This window comes from Diachasma alloeum, unplaced genomic scaffold (assembly GCF_001412515.2).
Source record: "Diachasma alloeum isolate Michigan unplaced genomic scaffold, Dall2.0 Dall_scaffold_00295, whole genome shotgun sequence".
NCBI classification, from domain to species: domain Eukaryota; kingdom Metazoa; phylum Arthropoda; class Insecta; order Hymenoptera; family Braconidae; genus Diachasma; species Diachasma alloeum.
The window spans coordinates 1,142,144-1,165,000 of NW_021680434.1; the positions used below are offsets into that span (position 1 = coordinate 1,142,144).

The window sequence follows — 22,857 nt, forward strand, 5'->3', positions numbered from 1 at the left end:
GGAGGAGAAAAATAGGGATCGGCGGGTTTCAAATAAGATACCTCGCGCGTTGTGCCCGAATTCAATGAAATTTTCATTTTTACTGAATGAATATCGATAACTAATCAATTTATCAATTTATGTGTTCAATTAATGTTTTGAATTTGTATCTCCCGCGTTCCCTTTGGGTAGGCCTCGAGCGCTCGGAGCGCGAGGTATCTTATAGAGAGGTACAAGATTTATGCGCGCGCTCATTTATTCATTTGTTGAAATGAAGAAATGGAACTCATTGAATTTCATTTTCTCATGAATACCTTACAAATATTGATAATGAATCAAAGAGAATTCGACTAATGATTGAAGTGAATAGCGAAGTAGAGTAAAAGAATCTATAAAGAATTTTTCATTTTCAATTAATTATCTTCAATTTTTTTAAATAATCGGTCTCCATAAAAGGACAGAATTTATTAATTTCACCGATGATATATATNGACCGATGATATATATACATGTGAAATATATATATATATATATATGACGTGAAAAAAAAATTTACCACTGAAGAATTTGAAAATGCCGCGTGTTTTTTTTTTGTGAATAACTTCGTGTCACACATTGACCAATCGGAATTAAGGATTAGCAGTCAGGCAGTTTCGAGATATTTCGATATAAAACAACTTCACCTTTCGTTCATCTTTAGAGAATAGGATCTTATACGAAGCCTCCACTGTACATTCGTAATTTGAATGAGGAAAAGAAAGCTTCACACAAGTAAACGACGTGTTGGATAAGCCCGTGCGTGAATGAAAATCAGGAATAATGCAACAAGAACCAATAATGAAGCCCCATCGCATATAAAATATTAGCCAAATTGGGGATCATTCAGCCAATGAGTAAATACACCCACTGGATAATTGAATCCCCCCCCCCTCGCCCCACAATGGCTTTCCCCCTCTTACATGATAACCATTGTACCACGTAATCTTCGCCTTGAAAATTTAATACAATTCTTCTGGCCCTACCAAAATGACAGGGTGCGTGTCGCAATGGCAAGCTCGACGGAAGCCAAAAGCGCCAGTGAGATCGATCGGCTGGCTTTACCAGCACAGCCAGTTTCATTCGGCCAATGTACGTGACCTACCACGTACGAGCGATGGCGGAAGACCCAGCGTCGCTCCTTCTCTGTCTCTTCCTCTCTCTCCGCTCGCCCCACCAGAAATCCTCCTATCCGTCCCTTTTTCCTTCCGTTTCGCATTTATCCCCACCCCTCGTGTACATATACCGCTACTCATCCACGCATTATTTTTCCCCATTTTTTTTTTCAACTTCAGGTGAATTTTTTTTTTTTTTGACATTGGAAAATTTCAATGAAATTTATTTTAATGAAGAATTATTCAATTTGTCAATTAAAAGTTTGAACAATATAGGGAGATGCCTTTTTAATATTGTCAATGAATATCAATTATTTCATCTTGAGATACATTTACTTGAATCAAATAAAACAGTCCTTGGCGTCAAGTCACACGTATTCACCACAAAAATGGAAAAGTTCGATTTTTTTTAACCTAATATAATCTCCAGTCGAGAAATTTTCTATTTTTATGAATTGATCAAAAATTCGTACCTAGGAGATGATTACATTGAGGAATAAATTGAATGTTGTTTTCTCGAATGAAGCCTCTACATATACCGCTACTCATCCACGCATTATTTTTCCCCATTTTTTTTATTTTGTTTCAATTTCAGGTGAATTTTTTTTTTTGACATTGGAAAATTTCAATGAAATTTATTTTGATGAAGAATTATTCAATTTGTCAATTAAACATGTTGAACAATATATTGAGATACATCTTGAGATACATTTACTTGAATCAAATGAAACAGTCCTTGGCGTCAAGTCACACGTATTCACCACAAAAATGGAAAAGTTCGATTTTTTTTAACCTAATATAATCTCCAGTCGAGAAATTTTCTATTTTTATGAATTGATCAAAAATNACCACAAAAATGGAAAAGTTCGATTTTTTTTAACCTAATATAATCTCCAGTCGAGAAATTTTCTATTTTTATGAATTGATCGAAAATCCGTACCTAGGAGATGATTACATTGAGGAATAAATTGAATGTTGTTTTCTCGAATGAAGCCTCTACATATACCGCTACTCATCCACGCATTATTTTTCCCCATTTTTTTTATTTTGTTTCAATTTCAGGTGAATTTTTTTTTTTGACATTGGAAAATTTCAATGAAATTTATTTTGATGAAGAATTATTCAATTTGTCAATTAAACATGTTGAACAATATATTGAGATACATCTTGAGATACATTTACTTGAATCAAATGAAACAGTCCTTGGCGTCAAGTCACACGTATTCACCACAAAAATGGAAAAGTTCGATTTTTTTTAACCTAATATAATCTCCAGTCGAGAAATTTTCTATTTTTATGAATTGATCAAAAATTCGTACCTAGGAGATGATTACATTGAGGAATAAATTGAATGTTGTTTTCTCGAATGAAGCCGATGTTTAAATTGTGCTTTCCGTACATCACATTGAACGAAATTTGTGATATCCAAGTTTGTGTTGAATTGCCGTAATCTGTGATTCTGTTATTGTAAACTAATGCGATTTTCTTTTTAGTCAAGAAATATCAACTTCTTTCAACTCAACGACATCTCACTACAATCTCAAAGCTTTTTCCGCGTAACAATATTCATCCTGATTCGCCATACGAAATTCTCACTTCAATTATAATTCACTTGGAGCAACGTATGATTGTGTTGATTGAGATAACAACGTATTGAGTCATGAGAATAATTTTGATTTTTGCGTAAACCAACAAATTTCCGGAGTTGGTGAACTTTTGACTAGAAAAAAATCAAATGCTCTCATTATTGCGACAAATAAAAGGAACTTCAATTCTAGAGAAGTTCGATTTCTCCCAATCAAATGTATCTCAAGAAGAGATAACTGGCATTCCCTATGAAATCATGTTAATTTAAAAATTAACAACAAAATGACAGTTGGGTCAAATCAACTTCACTTGGTAAAGATAATTTTTTATGTCAGTATAATGTTAGGTAATAACGAATGATGAATTAGTTAATTCCCGCATCAATTCATTACCGAATTCAAAAATAGGCCAATTAGTAACAGACCTCAGAACCAACAATGGGGGTGAAAATACGGAGAAGCACAAATGACGCAGTTGTGCATGAGAATATTCGGAGTAGCATTACGACAGCGATTCATGTGGGGCGGGGGAGGGGGGGGGGCACGCGTTACGTGAATCACCCCCGGGTGACATGGAAGGGTCCACTGTACTCCTCTTAATTCCCTATTCAGAGCCGGGGAGGAGAAAAAAAATGTCCCTCAGGCCATGTGCGACAATGGGCAGTTGGAGAGAAAAGGGATAATACCCTGCCCTCACGTGTTACTAAATTCAGTAACTACATGAATAGTTATTTGAGAGGTGAAGTACATGAGAAATTACATCGACACCTCGACAAATTGTTTTGACATTGAAAAAGTTGATTAACTCGCGGTTTCGGGCGATCGTTCGCGGATTCTGATGGTGCGAGGGAGGAGAGGGGGGGGGGGCAGTGGTGGATGTTGGGATAGTTTAACAATTGAATTTTCAGAGAAATCAGCGGAAACAAAAGCACAGAACAGATTTTTCGAGGTTGGGGAGATGAGGAGTAGAAAAATAGNTCAGCGGAAACAATAGCACAGAACAGATTTTTCGAGGTTGGGGAGATGAGGAGTAGAAAAATAGTGAAATGTGAAGATGAGAATTTTTCAATTTTTTAAAACAAGATCTATGCGCGCGCGCTGATCTATTCATTTGTTGAAATGAAGAAATGGAATGAATCAAAGAGAATTCGACTAATGATTGAAGTGAATAGCGAAGTAGAGTAAAAGAATCTCTAAAGAATTTTTCATTTTCAATCAATTATCTTCAATTTTTAAAAATAATCGGTCTCCATAACAGGACAAAATTTATTAATTTCCCCAATAATATATAGATACATGTGAAATATATATATTATATATATATGACGTGAAAAAAAAATTTACCTCTGAAGAATTTGAAATTATGTCACTGAAGAATTTGAAAATGCCGCGTGTTCTTTTTTTTGAATAACTTCGTGTCACATATTGACCAATCAGATTTAAGGATTAGCGGCCAGGCAGTTTCGAGATATTTCGATATAAAACAACTTCACGTTTCGTTCATCTTTAGTAAATAGGATTATTTGCTCACGTTCTAATTCCTACGCTCACTGAATAAGATTTTAATCATAATTACAATTCAATTCCCTCGAGAACACACTTTAGAGCGTGAATTTATAGAATTCAATGTCTGTTGATACTCTGGTAAAAGTAAGTGGTCACACTGTTATCAATTTTTAATTAGTTCACACGGAATTCAATTAATCTGTTGTTCATCTCATCAATATAATTCCGTGCTTAGGATAATGTCATCTCGTGTTTGTCAGCACCAAATTAAAAATTAAAACTCCATTTGGAATATTGAGTCACAGCTTCTTTTTTATTCATATCAGAAATTTTGTATTTAGATATTAATATTATTTGTTCAAAGTGAAAAAATCGATCATCATTTTCACTATATTGCATTCAGATTCTCCTATCCTTAACGTAAAAACTGTGAGATAATCTCATAATTCTAGCTTTCAATTCTAATCAACTTTGTTCGAAGAAAATCTTAGTAAACGCTATATTAAGAAAGTAGAATTATTCTATTTTCCTCTGGCCCAAATGATTTGGACAATTATGATCCATTTATTCATGTTTCATACAATGGGTCCTGAAAATCACTGACATGTCCCTGAAAATCACAATTTTTCTTCCCTGCATTAAATTTTCCACAAAAAAAATTCACCATTTCCCCTGAGCTCACTCCTCATCAGAATAAAATTTGAACGATGAATAATAGAAGATCTCCGCCGCCAATAATAATCTCCGATGAATTAAAACCACGAAACACAGTTCATAATTACGATAAAAACCGAGAGTGTTACAGGAATGAAGGGAAAAAAAATAAGCCAAGCGTGGAGCAGTATTCACAGCGCGTTATCGAGCGACCCGCTCCAGTTTCACTCTTCTATTTAAAAAATGAGGCCCTCCCTGTACTCCATTCCTCGCACTCGAAAAGCACCCAAGAAGCTAAAAACCTCGTACCAAGAGACGAAAAATCCACAGTGCAAGGAGGACGCCAAGTGTCGCCGAGGGTGGAGAATCTCAGCAGTGGAAAAAGACCGAAGAAAAACCATCTAAAAACACATCATCGCTCTAAAAACGTATACAAGAGCCTCGTAAATTGCACTGGGTCGCTTGCACGCTTGCATTTATACTCACTAAAAAACAAGAGGATGCTAGTCTGAATCAGATTACACCGCAAAGGGAGATTTATTAGAGTGAAGATAATAATGAAATATACGCTGAGAGAAAAAGCGACTTAATACCACAAAACTCTTAATTTTTTTAGCCGAATATCGAATCTGACAGGAAAAAGAGCGTAATGAAAGGGCACGGAGACCTCGAGAGTAAAAAAAAACTACTGAAGGGCGAGAAAAACTTTGCGTCATAAATTCTCAGGCAAAAAAGAATGGAAAAATGTGAAAGATGACTTGAAAAATTAATTCCATCTCTAGGAACTGGGTGACGCGAGTTGAAGGTTATCTGAAGAGGATTAGTAATCTTAATGAATGTTCGAAAATGCGAGGTGGATGACCGACATGGACGCCGTCATCTTGTGTGGATATCTCCTCCCTCTGCCGCAAGGGGCTTCAAAAATGGCGGGGTTTCCACCTCGCATTTTTAAATATTACCCGGAGCCAAAGGGTCAGATCTTGGATTTTTCCGGGGGTAAAGTCGACTTTCGCCAAAATCGAACTTTTTAGCCGGGTGAACGTTGATTCCAACTATTTAAGCGACGGGCTATGCAGAACTCTCAAAAGTATGTGGAAAAAGTAAAAACTGAAAAAGTTTTTTTTTTCAGATTTTCAAAGGGTCAGATTTTCCTTTTTTCGCGGGGGAAAGTCGATTTTTGCCAAAATCGAATTTTTTAGCCGGGTGAACGTTGATTCAAACTATTTAAGCGACAGGCTATTCAGAACTCTCAAAAGTATGTGGAAAAAGTGGAAACTGAAAAAAATTTTTTCACCCGGAGCCAAAGGGTCAGATTTTCGATTTTTTCAGGGGAAAAGTCGACTTTTGCCAAAATCGAATTTTTTAGCCGGGTGAACGTTGATTCAAACTATTTAAGCGACAGGCTTAAATTTAGTTAAAAAAGTGGAAACTGAAAAAAATTTTTTCACCCGGAGCCAAAGGGTCAGATTTTCGATTTTTTCAAGGGAAAAGTCGACTTTCGCCAAAATCGAATTTTTCCGCCAAGTAAATGTCGATTCCGTATTTATTGACTCCTCTAATGCCAATGACACCCTCGGAGGCGACAGAAATGTCGAAATAAAAAATTTTCATTTTCCCTTGGAACAAGGGTCAGATTTGTTAACAATTTCATTTTTTATTTAGACAATGCATGCAAGCGGCGGGACAAGAGTGGCTGGAATAGATTCTGCAACCTTCTCCCCTTGTTCGGTAAAAATTTCAAGCCTCCGCATACATGCATCTCCCCTCCACTCTCTCGTGAAATGTCGATTTTTGAGATTGAAAAAAAAACAATAATTGCATTTTTTATTTCAATAACGCATGCGTAAACAGGGATATGAACCCAGATTTAATATAGGCCCATAGGATTACGGGGAGCGGCAAGGATTTGGAAAGTCTGAATACTAGTCCTGCTTACAGCTCACGAGTGCTGAAATGGGACATAACCAGAGGTAGAAAGATCTCGGAAGCACTTGGGAAGAGGCTTCCCAACACCTATCCAGTTCTGAACGGAAGGACCTAAGTAGCACTTGTCAGGTTCAATTATTCGACTCGGGTAAGAGCAGCAGCGAAATTTTTGTGAAAACATTATTTGTTCCTCTCTTTTTTCTCAAAAAAAAAAGTATGTACGAAAATTTTCGCTATTTCCTTTAGGTTGCGCGCAATTCATCGAAAACTGATCGCAGAATGAAATCGACTTAAACCGATTGACCCTCTCACTACCGAACTATCTATTCAATTTCCTCAGCTCAAAAAATTACTTCTGTGATACCAAAATAAAGAAAAATCAGCAATTAATTCCTGTAAGCTATTTTTAAAAATAGAGGAAAAATAAAATACCGACTTGAACCGATTGACCACTCCACTACCTAACTGTCTATTCAATTTCCTCAGCTCAAAAAATTATTTCTGATACCAAAATAAAGAAAAATCAGCAATTAATTCCTGTAAGCTATTTTTAAAAATAGAGGAAAAATAAAATACCGACTTGAACCGATTGACCACTCCACTACCTAACTATTCAATTTCCTCAGCTCAAAAAATTACTTCTGTGATACCAAAATAAAGAAAAATCAGCAATTAATTCCTGTAAGCTACTTTTAAAAATAGAGGAAAAATAAAATACCGACTTAAACCGATTGACCACTCCACTACCTAACTGTCTATTCAATTTCCTCAGCTCAAAAAATTACTTCTGAGATACCAAAATAAAGAAAAATCAGCAATTAATTCCTGTAAGCTATTTTTAAAAATAGAGGAAAAATAAAATAGAACTGGACAAAATATTTCTCGACTGAATTTAACTATTCAGAGGATCCCGTAGTCTTCACCTCTCCCCCTGACTCTTCGTGATTGCGCACTCGTTCCCCAACCCTCCCAGCAGGGCTTGGGAAACAGTTACCAAGGGGTGAGAATCCTTCAGAATCTCTGCGCATGGATCTGCATCGCTGAATTCTACCCTTCAACACAAATCCCAGATATTTCCACCATTTGGCGGGAGAGAGGGAGTTGAAAAGGGGAAGGATACATTCGACACATTGTTCAATTCCAAACTTTAATCGTTTCGTGTCTCGGTACAATTATTCTTGCCGAAAAGCCGACTCCCCCCCCCCATTTTGAGTTTAAATACTACTGCACTTATTGACCGAAACTTACGAGTCATCTGTTACTACTGGGGGAGATGGTTTATTCGCAAGAGGGGGGGGGGGGGAATCGATTTGATGATGCGCATGCAATGGTTTATGATAAATATTGTGATTTTATTCATTCGCATTTCATTCGTTTATTTATTTTCCGAATTGAGAACCTCCAGACATCGATGGGTGCTCTCTTCATTCACCATTAATCGGAAAATTTAGTCAATAAATTTTATAATATTTTAAATTTCAGTAGCGAAGCGGTAAACCGGGTCAAGTCGATTTTTACTATTGGCTAGTTTTTGACGAATATCTCGGAATCTAAAAGAGATAGAAAGATTTTTGTCATGACCTTTTTTGTAGAGCCAATAGAGCGTTATAAAAAAAGTCATGAGAAAAATTTTGCTATCTCTCTTAGATTCCGAGATATTCAGCAAAAACTGGCTAATAGTCAAAATCGACTTAACTCGGTTTACCGCTTCACTACTGATTTGTTAAATACCGTTAAACTTTGAACAATACAATGAGATAATCCTTTTTTAATACTGTCAAAAACAGTATCGACAGTTCGATTTCAACTCAATTTTTAATGTTTCAACAATGTTATTCAATTTCTGAAGCCCCAGTCACGAGTGCAATTTTCAAATTGCTCTCAACCGTTAGTCCACAAACTTGGGAGATCGAATTATAACAAACCCTCCTACTCATCCCACAAATTCCCTTCCAAAAAATGCAACTGCACCCAAACATCGCCTCCAACCACGCAACAAAGCTCGAAAATAGCCCACCACTCCCATCTATTTCAGTCATTAAAATTTTCATTGAAGATTCCATTAACTCCGACCCACTTCTCTCAACTTCCCCTGGCAACTTGAATTATCATCACCATTGCAAAAGTACACCTGAAAATGTGAAACCCATCAGTGTTGCCCTGAATGAACTATAAATTGACAGAACAACTGACGTTAAATCGATAATTGAAGAATTAATTCTTCGTTATCTAGCGCTTGCGTTTCTCTAATTCAGCATAGCGCGCTCTCTTCAACACTTGCACCAGCCCTCAACCCCTCCCCCGCAGCCAAATGTGCCCATTCGGCCATGCGGGAGTGCGAGTTGTGCACGTAGACCGCGAGTATTTCCCCAGAGGCCTGGGAAGTCCACAAAAGTCGAATTCAAATCTCGACTACTCCGACATCTGTGCACTTGTCTCAAAGACAAGAATATATCCCCAAGCTCGCCCCCGATAAAACAGGGAGAGTGGATTCTCATCGTCGACAGATGAACACGGAGAGGACGACATGACCGACATTTTAAATTCTTTTTTAAAGTGAAAAAAGCAAGGAGAAAAAATAAAAGGAAATGAAATAGTGGATTGAGAGCGAGAACGATGAACTGCGCAAGGGCTGATGGTCCCCACCCTTTTTCCAAGGCAAGCAACTCTCACTCGAGCCCAAAGCATTTTTAAAATCCCTGTTTACGCAATTTTTGGTTGGCGAATGGAAATATCGTAGGGGAAGTGGTGCCTGTACCGCTCACATAAGGAGTAACGATAATTTTCGCATACCAAACCATGATTTCGGATAGAAATTACAGTCGCATGGCATTCTTTGGCCATTCAGCTAGATATTTAGGAGTCTTGGATCCTCAATTCTTGTTTCAATTCCGATAAATTATCAATAAATGTGGACGTCCGCATGAAAAGGGATCACTTTGTCGATATGGAGTTATGTATACTCTGATAATATTTATAACCTTGCGCACATTTTGAGCCCAATATGATCCTTATGGGGTCAAAAATGACGAAAAAATGATGAAAAAAACACTTTAACATGAGTGTAAATGGGAGTTGCTGAGACAAAAACGTGAATATCTTGAAGATAGGGACCGAGTGAGCGGCACTGATCGCATGCAGCTAATACCGCTCAGTCTGATTCCTATATCGCTCAGTACCTAACCGCTAGTCAATAGCTGTTAAAATAAAAAAATCTCCGATGTTGGATGACTCAATGAAATGAATGGAATTCAGAGTTTATTTGATAAATTGAAATGCATTAGAACAAAATGATATTCTGAAAATGTGAGAATGGTACTTCAATCATTATTCCATGTTTTTTTTTAGGGAATAATAATAAAATATTACGGCTCTATTTCGTTTGAACAATTTATTCTCTTTTAGAATAAGTTATACATTTGAATATTTATTCGTTATAACCATCCGAAGGAGTCACCAAACCTCTCGAACAGTGCATTGACGGATTATATAGAATGTCACAGCCATTGTCATTTTCAAATTCTTCTTTCATGATTCGAAAATATCTCTTAAAATAGATTTTCATTAGAGGAATCACTAATTATGTTGTACTTGCATGATTTTTTCCAGCCACAAACAATTGCATACGTGAGCTGTCAGGCACTGAGCGGTATTGGCCTCAAATCGAGAGATATTAGACCTTTGTTTTCTCCGATTTTCACATATTTCCTCGATTTTTTGCTCGCTAGATTTCAGCAGGTGAAAATTTTTAAATTCAATGATTTTTACTGGAAATTAGAGCCCGTTTTACTCTACGTAAGAGGAATCATTGGGGATGATGAGAAAGTGGCACCTGAACTCATTCGTATCCGCAACTTTTTGCTTATTCTTCAGCAATTGATTGATCAATTTACTTGAGAAAGTGGAAATAATTATCTGGAAATGCGAAAAAAATTGTCTTCAAGGAAGAGACAGTCATACTTTCTGCTGTTTCGTGCAGTTTTCGGAAATGGCTGAAGGTATTTATGAAAGTGGAACCGAAGATTCCTATTGTCAGCGGAAATTCATCGAACGAAAGCAGTCTTCACTTTTTAGACTATATTTAGTTACACTGAGAAAAAAATTGGAGATTTAGATTTGAGCAATTGCGAAGCTTCGGAAGGAAAAAATCGAAAATTCATAGGAAAACAGAAGAATCAACATCTGTGTAAAAACGCACAGGGGAGTTGCATAATTTCAATAGAATTGGCCTAGACACCATCTAAAAATCACGTATTCACATTATGTGATAATAACCCATAACATACATAGTAATTAAAATAATCAAAGCGAAAGTCAATTTGATACAAATGACTGAGTGAGTAATAATTCCCAAAAATATGTCGATAAAATATTTCAGACTAATTGCAGATTTTAGATCTCAACTTTCTATTTTGTATTTTAACACAAAGTCTTTAGTTCAAGTAAGAACTATTATCGACTGTGATGAAGACAAATAAATCCCATAATTTCTCCAAGAAAAATAATGAAATTCGCAAAAAATGTAATTTTTCGAATTTCTTTAACTAGTTTTATTGATAAATCTAGAGAACCGCCGGGAAAATGTCGTTGAAAATCTGATCAGCTCTAAATTACGTGAAAATGCATCGATTGCATGAGAAAAAAATTTAATCGTTGGGCAAGTATTCCTCTAAAAACTTCAGATAGTTTCTAGAGGTCACGAAACGTGAAGATATCATGAAATTTCCAGTTTTTATTTTCGGCGCTATTACATTAACTACCCGATAGAAATCGGAAATTTGAAAAATAGAATTTTTCCATTGTTTCATAAGCGTTTAAATATAAAAAATGAATCTTCATTAACGAACTCATTTCCAAAAATCATTTCAGTTCACTAATCAATCATAAAATTTGGATTGTATTTTGAATTCACTCACCATTGGAAGGCATTGAAGTGGAAATAGACGAGCCCCTGCCCGTAGAGAAAGGACGCATCCTTCCAGTGATCCCCCTTGAGCGCATAAAATTTTTGATACGCTGACATTGCTGTAAAAATAATCAGAAAGAGGAAAAATTAGAATTTAAATCATAAAAAGTTAACTTTGTTCTCAACTCAGTTATCGACGAATATCTTCGAATCTAAGGGAGATAACGAAATTTTTGTGAGGACCTTTTTTATAGGGAGAATCGAGAGCTACAAAAAAGGTTATTACAAAAATTTTCCTATCTCCCTTAAATTCCGAGATATTCATTGAAAACTGGCTGATGTCCATTTGCAACATTTTACCATCACATTAATAATAAATGAATTAATACAAATTGAGACTACTTTTCCCATCAATGAAGGTGCAAATTTTGCTGTTTACTTCATCATGAATAGCTTCAGATTTTGTTATTTATTGACAAATTTTGAAAAATTTATATTTTAAAATTTACAATCGAGTAAAAATGATCAATTCGTCATTACGAATTATTAAAATAATATCCAATTGTGGTAAAAAAAAATTGTTGATAATATTACCGCCCACGGGCCTCTCAATTATTTTCGTAACGTTAAAAATACCTTTAGGGTAATCCTCGAGGAGCAGATGGAAGTGGCCGAGCTTGCAGTACGTTTTGGGGTCAATGCTGATCCCCTTGTCCTCATCATCATCTTTAGACTCGTCGTAGCCTCCTTTAGTGCTATCAGCCCTTCTTTTTTGCTTCTCAGATTGAGCCTGGACGAGCATTCTCTCCAGATACTTTATTGCACGCACCACCAGGGATTTTTTCTTCGTTTGCTCAAGAGCATTGAGCTTTAGGAAGCCGAATTGCCGGCTGCAACGAATATTAAAGGTTTTTCTTTATTTCTTCAACTCATTTCACTGTTCAAAGTAGCTCTACCCTTCGGCCGGGCTGCGCTGCACTTTCGGATATTTTCAGTTTTTAAATTATTCAAATAAATTGCATGGAAAAAATTTGAAAAAATTCATATCCAGTCGGTATTATCTAAATTAAATTTCGCAAAATATTGATATTTCTTCAAACATTTCCCTCTTATAAATAAATAATAAAAGTTGTTTGCAAAACGGTGGATTATTTTTTATGAGGTGTCAAAAAAATTCTTGATTTCTTCACATCTAATGAAAAAAAATTCAGATTTTAATCTTTGATTGCAATGGAAATGTTGATTTTCACATAAGACACTGGGTTAAATCCTGATTTTCAAACATTTCTTCTTTGAAAAACCAAAACGATAATTAAATTGAGAAAAAAATTAGAATTCCGAATCTAATCGAGTTTTCAGCAATTTTTTTGCAGAATTTACCGTAAGGGTAGAGCTACTTTAATGATCACTCATCATGAATATCTTTGTGGTGATTTCACTTAATTTTTTATCATCTTTCTCATTGCAAAAAGCAATACGACCGATGACAATCATATGTTCTAATTTATCAATTATTAAATTTCATATTACAATGAATGAATTGCTCATGTTTTGACTCCTCTATGCTCACTGAATAAAGTTTTAATCATAATTATAGATCGGCATCAATCGTTACTTTAGTAATACTATGAGAAGTTGCACCTTACGATAATTAATTTTTTACTCATCTTCATTGAAACTTGAACAATAATATAATAATTAGTCTTCCCCGGTTGGAAAATCATCCTTAAAATCATTTTTTTCATCTTTTACTAGCGTTTAGTCTAGTAAAATAGATGTGAACAATTCAAATTTGAGCTCCTCTAGAAGAATTGTATTCCAGAAATATCAAGAAGGTGTTTCATCCCTCGTATTTTTCCATTTTCATGTCCACTTGACTCTAAATTTTTCAATGAATATCTCGCAATCTAAGGCAGATAACAAAATTTCTGTTATGACCTTTTCGGTAGACGACATCGAGAGCTTCAAAAAAGATTGAGGCGAAAATTTCGGTATCTTCCTTAGATTTGGAGATATTTCTCGAAAACTCAGCTAAGTCGACTTAAACCGTTTGACCACTTCGCTACTGAATTATTCATAACTCAGAAACAAATTGATCAATTGAGCTCAGCTTAGTCTCGTCACAAAGGGAAAGAATTGTTCTTTGTGTTGAAAAAACAATTATTAAATTTCATCAACATGTCAGCCCCTCATTAACACTTAAAAAAGTCAAAAGTGTTCGTTTTACCCCAACCTCTTCTAATTTCCGCCTGAATGTCCCCATCAAATTCCCAAAACCCGTCACCACTTTTGATAAAATCCGCTATCTTCCTTAGATTTGGAGATATTTCTCGAAAACTCAGCTAAGAGTTAAGTCGACTTAAACCGTTTGACCACTTCGCTACTGAATTATTCATAACTCAGAAACAAATTGATCAATTGAGCTCAGCTTAGTCTCGTCACAAAGGGAAAGAATTGTTCTTTGTGTTGAAAAAACAATTATTAAATTTCATCAACATGTCAGCCCCTCATTAACACTTAAAAAAGTCAAAAGTGTTCGTTTTACCCCAACCTCTTCTAATTTCCGCCTGAATGTCCCCATCAAATTCCCAAAACCCGTCACCACTTTCGATAAAATCCCACCCATTCCTCCCCCGAACCCAATATCCCATCGTTCCACTGTCCCCCGATAATTCCACTTTCAATCCCCCCCATTTTTTAATGAAAAATAAAAACACAAAAGTGAATGTAGAACGTGAAAGGATGTCAGTAGGTCCGCCCGACAGACGTATCAAATAGCCCGCCCATTTATTGTCAAAACTTCTAGGTTAGACTGTCCAAAATCACTCGACTGACAACAGTGAAATACAAGCCCCTGACACCCTCATTAACACCATAAACCCCGTAAATAATCCCGGCAATCATTACCTGTCCAATTCCGACAGAATCTGCAACTCCTGGGGAGTGAGATTTATGTCGTCCGTCTCTTGGGCCATATTTTTCGTGTCTGCCGATCGCACACACATTCAAAGATCGGTTGAACACATATTTGCAGGTTCACAGTCACATTCACCCCCGCATAAACCCGACTATTTTTGCACGTAATTCACCGAGGCTCAGACATCACGATCCATTGTTGCTTTGAGTACGATTGTTACGGGGAGTGAACTTTTTCTCGTTTGTTATTGTTTTTTTTCTTCTTTGGTACACGAACCGCCGATCAGGTTAAACCACAGCGAAACACGCGATTGACTACCATCGGCGCGATGGACGAGGGACGGGCGGGAGGAGGGGGAGTGAAAATTTCGGGGTTGGCAGCTTGGCCGTCGCGGCGGTAGTGTCGCTTGGTGCGGAACAATTGCGGGAGATGGCGCGGAGGAAGTTTTCGAAGTTTGAATAACGAGTGGGCGGAAAAAATAGACCGCACTGAGAGAAGAACGACAAAGTTCTCAAACAAGTCTTACTTGTGCCAAGAAAATAATTTTTCATCACGCTGTGACGAAAAGTGAAGGTTTCGGCACGCTCCGCGTGCCTAAAAGTCCAATTTCCGCCACATTGTGATGAAAAATATTGTTCGTAACTCGTGAAAAAATGTTTTTTAGCTCGTTGGATTATATCACTCGCCTTCGGCTCGTGATATAAACCTCCCACTCGCCAAAAAACACTTTTTTGCACTCGTTACGAAATATACTATTTTGATAATTCTCACGAAATATACTATTTTGAGAATTATCAAAATAGTATATTTCGTAACGAGTTCGGAATTCGCAAAAAAGTGGTTTTTGGCGAGTGGGAGGTTTATATCACGAGTCGAAGGTGAGTGATATAATCCGACGAGCTAAAAAACATTTTTTCACGAGTTACGAACAATATTTTTCATCACAATGTGGCGGAAATTGGACTTTCAGGCACGCGGAGCGTGCCGAAAAGTTCACTTTTCGTCACAGCGTGATGAAAAAGGATTTTTTGGGCCAAAAATGCAGGGAGTGCGCCGGAATGAAAAATTTTTGTCGCAGAAATAGATTTAGTAGTTCAAAAAAATTGCATTCTCTGTAGACGGAAGCATAGTATATTTCGTCACGAGTGCGGAAGAGTTTTTTGGCTCGTGGGAGGTTTATAGCACGAGCTGAAAGCGAGGGATATAATCCTACCAGTCAAAAAACACTTTTCCCACGAGTATCGAACGATATTTTTCATCACAATGTGCGGAAAAGGGACGTTTTAGGCACGCTAAGCGTGCCTAAAAAGTTACTTTTTCGCACAGCGTCACGAAATAGTATATTTCGTTACGAGTGCGGAAAAGCGTTTTTTGGCTCGTGGGAGGTTTATAATCCCACGAGTTATTAGCGCCCATAGAAAACACAATGTGCGGAAAAGGGACGTTTTAGGCACGCTAAGCGTGCCTAAAAAGTTACTTTTTCACACAGTGTGATGAAAATGTCATTTACGTATTTTGCTCCAGAAAAATCTTTGTTTTATGCGAAACAAGGGATAGTAGTTTTTCGTTTCGGCTGTCTAATAATCACAGACAACAAATGAACCCTTAAATGAAACAAAAATAATGATATGATAGCAATCTTGTAACTTGGGGATAAAATATTTGTTGATAAATTTTCCTCTGTATGAGATATTTTCATCCTGAAAAGGCACCGTCTGGTGTGAGTTATCCGCCTCTTGAGCCAAATATTTCGTTGCTGTCGAGAGCAGAACAATTATTCATGCTTGAGACTTTCAAATTCGAACCAAACAAATTCTTTTTTGGAAATTTTCAACTAGCGATTGTGTTGGCCCAAACAAGACTTGTTTGAGAACGTGTTTGTTTTTCTCTCAGTGCAGGTAAATGACGCTTTGATACACGTAATCTCATATTGGAGTGAAATTTCTCATGCATTCAAGATTCATTATATGTCTAAAAACGAATAATTAGTGCAAAAAAATTAATCGTTCATTATTTGCTTGCCCCGCAGACGCTTAAAATGTTAAAAAAAGTCCAGGGCCTCCAATTTTTAAGCTACAGTTTTGTTTCAAAATTTTTGAGAAAATGTGGACAATAACAATTACGAATTCGTTCTTTGAAATTTGACTGCTGCACAACTAAAAAAAATCTGGATAAAAACAAATCTTTAGACATCAAAATTGTATTGAAAACTTATATTCCTAAATAATTTTTATTTCCACAGTGTAATACATCGATCTGTCCATCAATTCAATTGACAAATGTCAGTGATTCCCATGAACGAATCGTTTATCAAAATAAATCATTCGAAAGTCCATTTGTACAACAAAAAAATCATTTGAAAAGAATAAAATTGCTCCTCAGATTATCAACCGCATAATTGCGTAAATCCAATGTCAATAAAACGTACGGCAAAAATAAAGAGAAAATATACGGAAAATAAAATTGTAATCCGACATGAAAAATGGAGCAAATCATCCCATAAAGTCAGATGAAATTCATTATCATTAATTATATTTTTTCACATTTAATATGACAATTATCTTCATATTTCATGACTCCCCTAGTATAGATATATCTTCACTTTTTAATTCATACAAATCTACAATGATAATATTCATGAATTCGCCAACATCGATATTAATTCCCGTATAAAAAAAATTGCACAGAAAAACCTAGCGAAAACGCTACAAAATTGGCCGATTCCATTTAAAAATTCCGCGGCTCATCTTCGGGTTTGCTTTCCAATGGCAATGTTTAATTGAAAATATTCTGCAGAAAAAATGAACAGAATTATATTTTTCTAAACAATTCATTCTATAAAATAATTTCTATTGGACATTCTGTTGGACAAAATTCTTCAATAGAATCCACAACAAACTACTAGAATTTTCAATGGAAATTGAATAGAAAATCAATAGAATTTTCTATCGAATTCCCTAGGTTTTTAAAGAAATTTTATTATGTGTTATAAAAAACGAAATTGGTAATTAGAATCGGCCCCATCGATACAATGTCATTAACTATGTACACGTCGCTCAAACGACCCATTATAATAGAAGAAATTGAAAAAAGGTGTTCACATTCATTTATAAAATGAGGATCACGACTCTGATTCAGAAAAATCAGCTGTGAAGGGATTCCCTCATAAATTGCAGAGGAAATTCTCAACAAAAAATCCTCTACCCCAAAACTTTCTCATTCTCACCTCATTAATTATAAATTGATCTCGCAAAAAAGTGTAAAATAATTTTTTTCGCAGAGAATAAAATTTATAAAGAAAGTTTTTTGACGCGTTCTTCTCAATTCATGAACCAGACAATTGAGAAATGTCCCAGATGTTGTTCTCTCACTCACACGTCAATAAATAAACGATTATTAGTCACTCCTAATGACAAGTGATTCTAGTAAACAATATCAAGAGATCTTTTCTTGCAGCTGTAAAAATCTTTCCAAAAAAACCTCTGGACATTTTGTGAACCTTTACACTCATTCACTCTCATCTCGTACTCCATATCTAACAAAAAATTCAAAATTTTATCGGAAACGGTGGGATAAAATAGACACTTGACTTTTCTGGAATGTTAATGACTCATTATCGATGAACTGAAACAATTTTTAGCTCAATAGACGGTTCATTTAATAAAATTCTTTCTCAGTTCGCGCATGACAAAATTTAATGGAAAAACAACTCTATAACAATTCTCTTGAAATTCTATTAGAAAATTTTATTCGGTTTTTGCACCATTTCTGTAGAAAATTATGCACCTTTGATTGTGAAAGCATAATTTTTGAAGGCTCCAAGGGTATGTAAAACTGAATGACAATTGAAGAACACTTCAGATTATCAAAATAAAAAAAACGGCCCAGATTACATTCGAAAGATGACACACGCAGGTCTTAAATTCTTTCATACATCTTATGAATATTGAAAAAAAATCCAAGGTGTCCATTTACCCCACCAATGAAATTTTCTCAGCTCTCCACGGACGAAAAAACTTAATAGAAAAACCTATCGAATTCGTTAGAAAATTCTATTGAACTGTTCTATTAGTTTTTGGCCGATTCTACTGAAATGTTCACTAGAAAATCTTCAGTAGAAAAAGTCAATAGAATTCAATGTTTCTACGTAACTTATTCTATTGAGATATTTTCTATAGAATTTCCTCGCTCAAATTTTCCAAGTTTTTTCGTTTGATTTTCTTGATGAGAAAAAAAAATAGAATGAAAAAAACTTGGAAAATTTGAGTCGAGCAAATTCCCATAGAAAACATATGAAAAGAATAAGTTATATAGAAAAATCGAATTCTGTTGACTTTTGACTTTTCTGTTGACTTTTTTCTATTGACTGTTTTCTACTGAACATGTCAATAGAACCAGCCAAAAACTAATAGAAAGTTAAACAGAAATTCACCAGAATTTTCCAACGAATTCGATAGGTTTTTCAATTAACTCTTTTCGTGCGTGTCCCCTCCTGCATGACCTCTCGCCCCCAAAATTACTCATGCCTCTCCAGCCTGGGCCTCTTATGCCTGCACCTCCTGCTAAAAAAAACCCTGGGTTTCCTCACGACCTCAGCCTGCGGCGTAGTAAGCTGTTTAAACCTACTCGTGAAATGTGGCCTCAAATTCCTCGGACTGTTCATGCAAACCTTATAAAGTATCTCCTTATGATAGACACTGGTCTGCACAAGACTATAATTATCATCGACCGTGTAAACCGTAATTTCAAACTTATTAATAAAAAACTTGCAATCGAATATGGAGAAGCATGCCCAGGCCCCCTCAAGAGTCTGAACGAAGAGTTCCTCCCATGGCCAGTTGAGCAGGAGAATCCAAGTGTTGAAGGGATCGTACGTCTTATCGAACTCGTTGGCAATCTGATGCCTCTCCTTCGGAGTCATGTGCAGCAGCAGAAAGCAGAAGATGTCACTGCACCTCTTGCAGTACGTGGCATAGCAGTAAGGATACGTGCACCTCCTCTCGAGGATGATCTCACACCCAGTGATGGCCTTGGTCGTCCTCTCGTCGCAGTTCATCATGTTCCAGAAGTACCTCACAGCGTGCTCATTACCCAGATGAACAGACAATTTGAACATGACGACTGCCACTGAGTCCCGAGAGTTGCAGAGACGACTGACACTTCGTCCATTCTTCAGGAAGAGCTTCTGCTTGAGATCAGAAACTCCATCGATGATCGATTGCCAGTACGCCACCAGGCAGAAGTCGTCGTCGATCTGCGTGTTGATCTTGGAGGTCGTCTTCTCCTTGGACTCTGGGGATCTCTGCGCCCACAAGTCCTTCGCACAGTCCTCGACAGTAGTTGCAGGCCTCGTACCACATGAAGTAGTCGTTCTCGATGCTGGGGTCCTCGTAACGAGCCCTGAAGACTTTTATCGTGTCGATGGTTCCCATCGTCGTCCACTCGACGTGATCGATGAAGTATTCGATGTTCTTGGGGTAGTCCTCGGTCTTTGAGTACTTCAGGAGCTTCGCTGTCATGCTGCGCAGCCACTCGAACATCCTCATACCCATCTGCTCCACCATGTACATCACCGAGGACTTGAGGAAGACTGGGAGGAAGGGGTGTTTCATGGAGGTGATGTGCGTTATTATTGCACCCCAGCTCTCCTTCTGGCGGAGGTCCGTGATGTACTGCACGAGGGGCAGCTGGAACTCGGATGCGTGGTCTCGCATGAAGAAGGCTTTCATTTTTTGGAGGACTGGGGGCAGCTTCCAGAGGGTCGCCGAGATCTGCACCATTGCGAGGCGCTCCAGGCGCAGGTGAAACTCGTAGGGCGCCTCCATGGGATGGCGCCGGGGGCTGGAAGGGAAATTAGACTGTAAGTAGAGATGCCAAGGCGTCATGTGACCGGTCATAAAGTGGTCATGTCACCGTCATTGACGCTCACATGACGAGTCCCCAATGACCGCCGGTCCGGTCACAAATTTTTCCATGACGGTCACAATTGGCCGAAAAACTGTGACGGTCATTTTGCATCTGTATAGATGAAACACTTTTTTGTTCATCTATTTTTTTTTTCTAATTAACTAGAACTCTTGACTTCGTTTATTTTGTTCCAAAGATGAAAAGTGTAATCATTCTCTCATGAGTATACAAAAATATATGTAAGCACATGTTTCATAATTTTATAATTAAAAAAAGCTACTGTACAGTTGTACACATATATTTCGAGTCTTCCATAAGAACCTTATAATGAACAATAATTGATAATCAATAATAAATTGAACGAATAAACGATGCCAATTATGTAGAAATTATATGACCGTCACAAAAAACAATTATTTATGACGGTCATTTTGCACCTATATAGATGGTTTGGTAACGGAAATTACTATTTTACTCTTTTGACGGTCAAAAGTTCTTTGTGACGGTTATAAAAAATTTGTGACCGTCATTTGCCATTAGAAATTTCGGGACGTCACACGACCGTCACAAGACCGTCATTTTTTGGTCATATGACACAATCACAAAACTGACGGTCATTTCGCATCTGTAACTGTGAGAGGCCATACGGGGGAGTTTCGAGATATTTGATATTTCTTTAGTAGAGACCCAACAGCCTAGACCACTTACAGGGCCAAATCATTTTACAAATATTACTTAATTAAATCAAATATACACACACACACGAAAAAATTTAATAAAAAAAGTCAACAGAATTCGATTTTTCTATATAACTCATTCTTTTCATATGTTTTCTGTAGAATTTGCTCGACTCAAATTTTCCAAGTTTTTTCCATTCTATTTTTCTTTTCTTTAATTAAATTTTAGTCCAAATTTTAGCCTTATTTTCCACCAAATTTAGTACAAAATTTTACAGATAATTTCTATAATAGTAAACTTTTCTGATAATTGGTCGGTTGATTATCGAAAAATGTTATCGACATTTTCCCAACAATTCGTCGATAAAAAATCCGATAATATTCCGACAAATGACCGACTCATTGTCAGTGGTCGGTCCATTGTTCGCTGGGAAAAAACTTGGGAAATTTGAGCCGAAGAAATTCTATAGAAAGTATCTCAATAGAATAAGTTATATAGAAAAATTGAATTTTATTGACTTTTCTAAAGGTCTCTATGTCGTTTGTTTATCAAAATTAATGAATAACAGCAATTAATGGATTACAATATCCGAAATGTGCAAACGGCCTTGACGTATTCTATTGAAATGCTCCAAAAATATTTCCTTGAAATTATTTCAGCGTCAAAAACTTCAAGATGATGGAGAAACAATTCCAGAGAATAGTACGTACGTTCAGATATTCTTTGTTGTTAAATATTTCCTCTCAATTGTGAATCAGTGTCAATTGTTGTCGTCAGTTTCATATTATGCCACTGGCATTGATGTAACTGAACACAATCGGAGCAGAGAGAGTGAGGTTAACGGATATTTTGGTGAGACGATGGCGCCGATGGCACTGACCACCGCAATAATCTTATTTTCACTGTTTGGGAATGGGCAATTCCAACTGCTCCGATGATTCAGAGGATTAAAAAATCGATAAATGGAGAGAATTCATTGAACTCATGGTGATAAGACAGACAGTCCCGTTAACACCTCCGAAATTACGTGATAACGTGTCCTATCATCAGGGTTGGGCATCTGTCGATAACCGCAGTTTTTTACATGACATTGTAAAAATTTTAATTAAATAATTTACGTGAGAAAACTTAAAAAATGTATAAAACATTCTAGTAACGAAAAACTGCTAGATTTTCGAAGTAATGTAAAAAATGTAAAAACCCTGTCGACGTAATTTACGACCGTAAAAAACGGCGTAATCATGCAAAACCCTAAGGGATTCACTAGACAATTCTATTGGATTTCTATTGGTTACTAGGGGTCCCCGCCCCCTGCTCGCTTCGCTCGGCAATCAGGGGGGGCCCGCCCCCCGCTCGCTTCGCTCGACCCCCCCCCNCCCCCCCCGTGTGACCGTGAAGGTATGACCAAGGGGTTTCTTCAACAACTTCATTATTCATATTTGACCGTGAAATGAGATGCATAGAAAATTTTTAATGAATGCATATGGAGACACACATTTATTAATGAAACGTAAATCAAAAGGGACGATAGGAAATAAGAGTACAAAAATGTTAATGTTATTGAAGAAACGAAAAAAACAGAGAAGACAAAATCAGGCAAACCTGTTAAAGGCAACAGAAACAGCAGTTCTGAAAGTATGAGGTCCC

General features: G+C 36.7%; 1 protein-coding gene and 1 pseudogene across 1 annotated transcript in view; both read right to left on the bottom strand.

Moving 5' to 3' along the window:
• Positions 1-14,945, bottom strand: part of LOC107039261 (histone demethylase UTY) — a 79,658-nt gene extending 64,713 nt beyond the window's left edge. Inside the window, exons 1-3 of the mRNA XM_015258784.1 lie at positions 14,616-14,945; positions 12,345-12,598; positions 11,719-11,827 (exon numbers count right to left, since the gene is read on the bottom strand). Of these exons, the coding sequence (XP_015114270.1) occupies positions 11,719-11,827; positions 12,345-12,598; positions 14,616-14,713 (461 nt within the window). The 5' untranslated portion in view covers positions 14,714-14,945. The remainder of the gene's footprint in view (positions 1-11,718; positions 11,828-12,344; positions 12,599-14,615) is intronic.
• Positions 14,946-19,030: 4,085 nt separating this feature from the next.
• LOC107039253 lies at positions 19,031-22,212 on the bottom strand (annotated as a pseudogene).
• Positions 22,213-22,857: the final 645 nt, after the last annotated feature.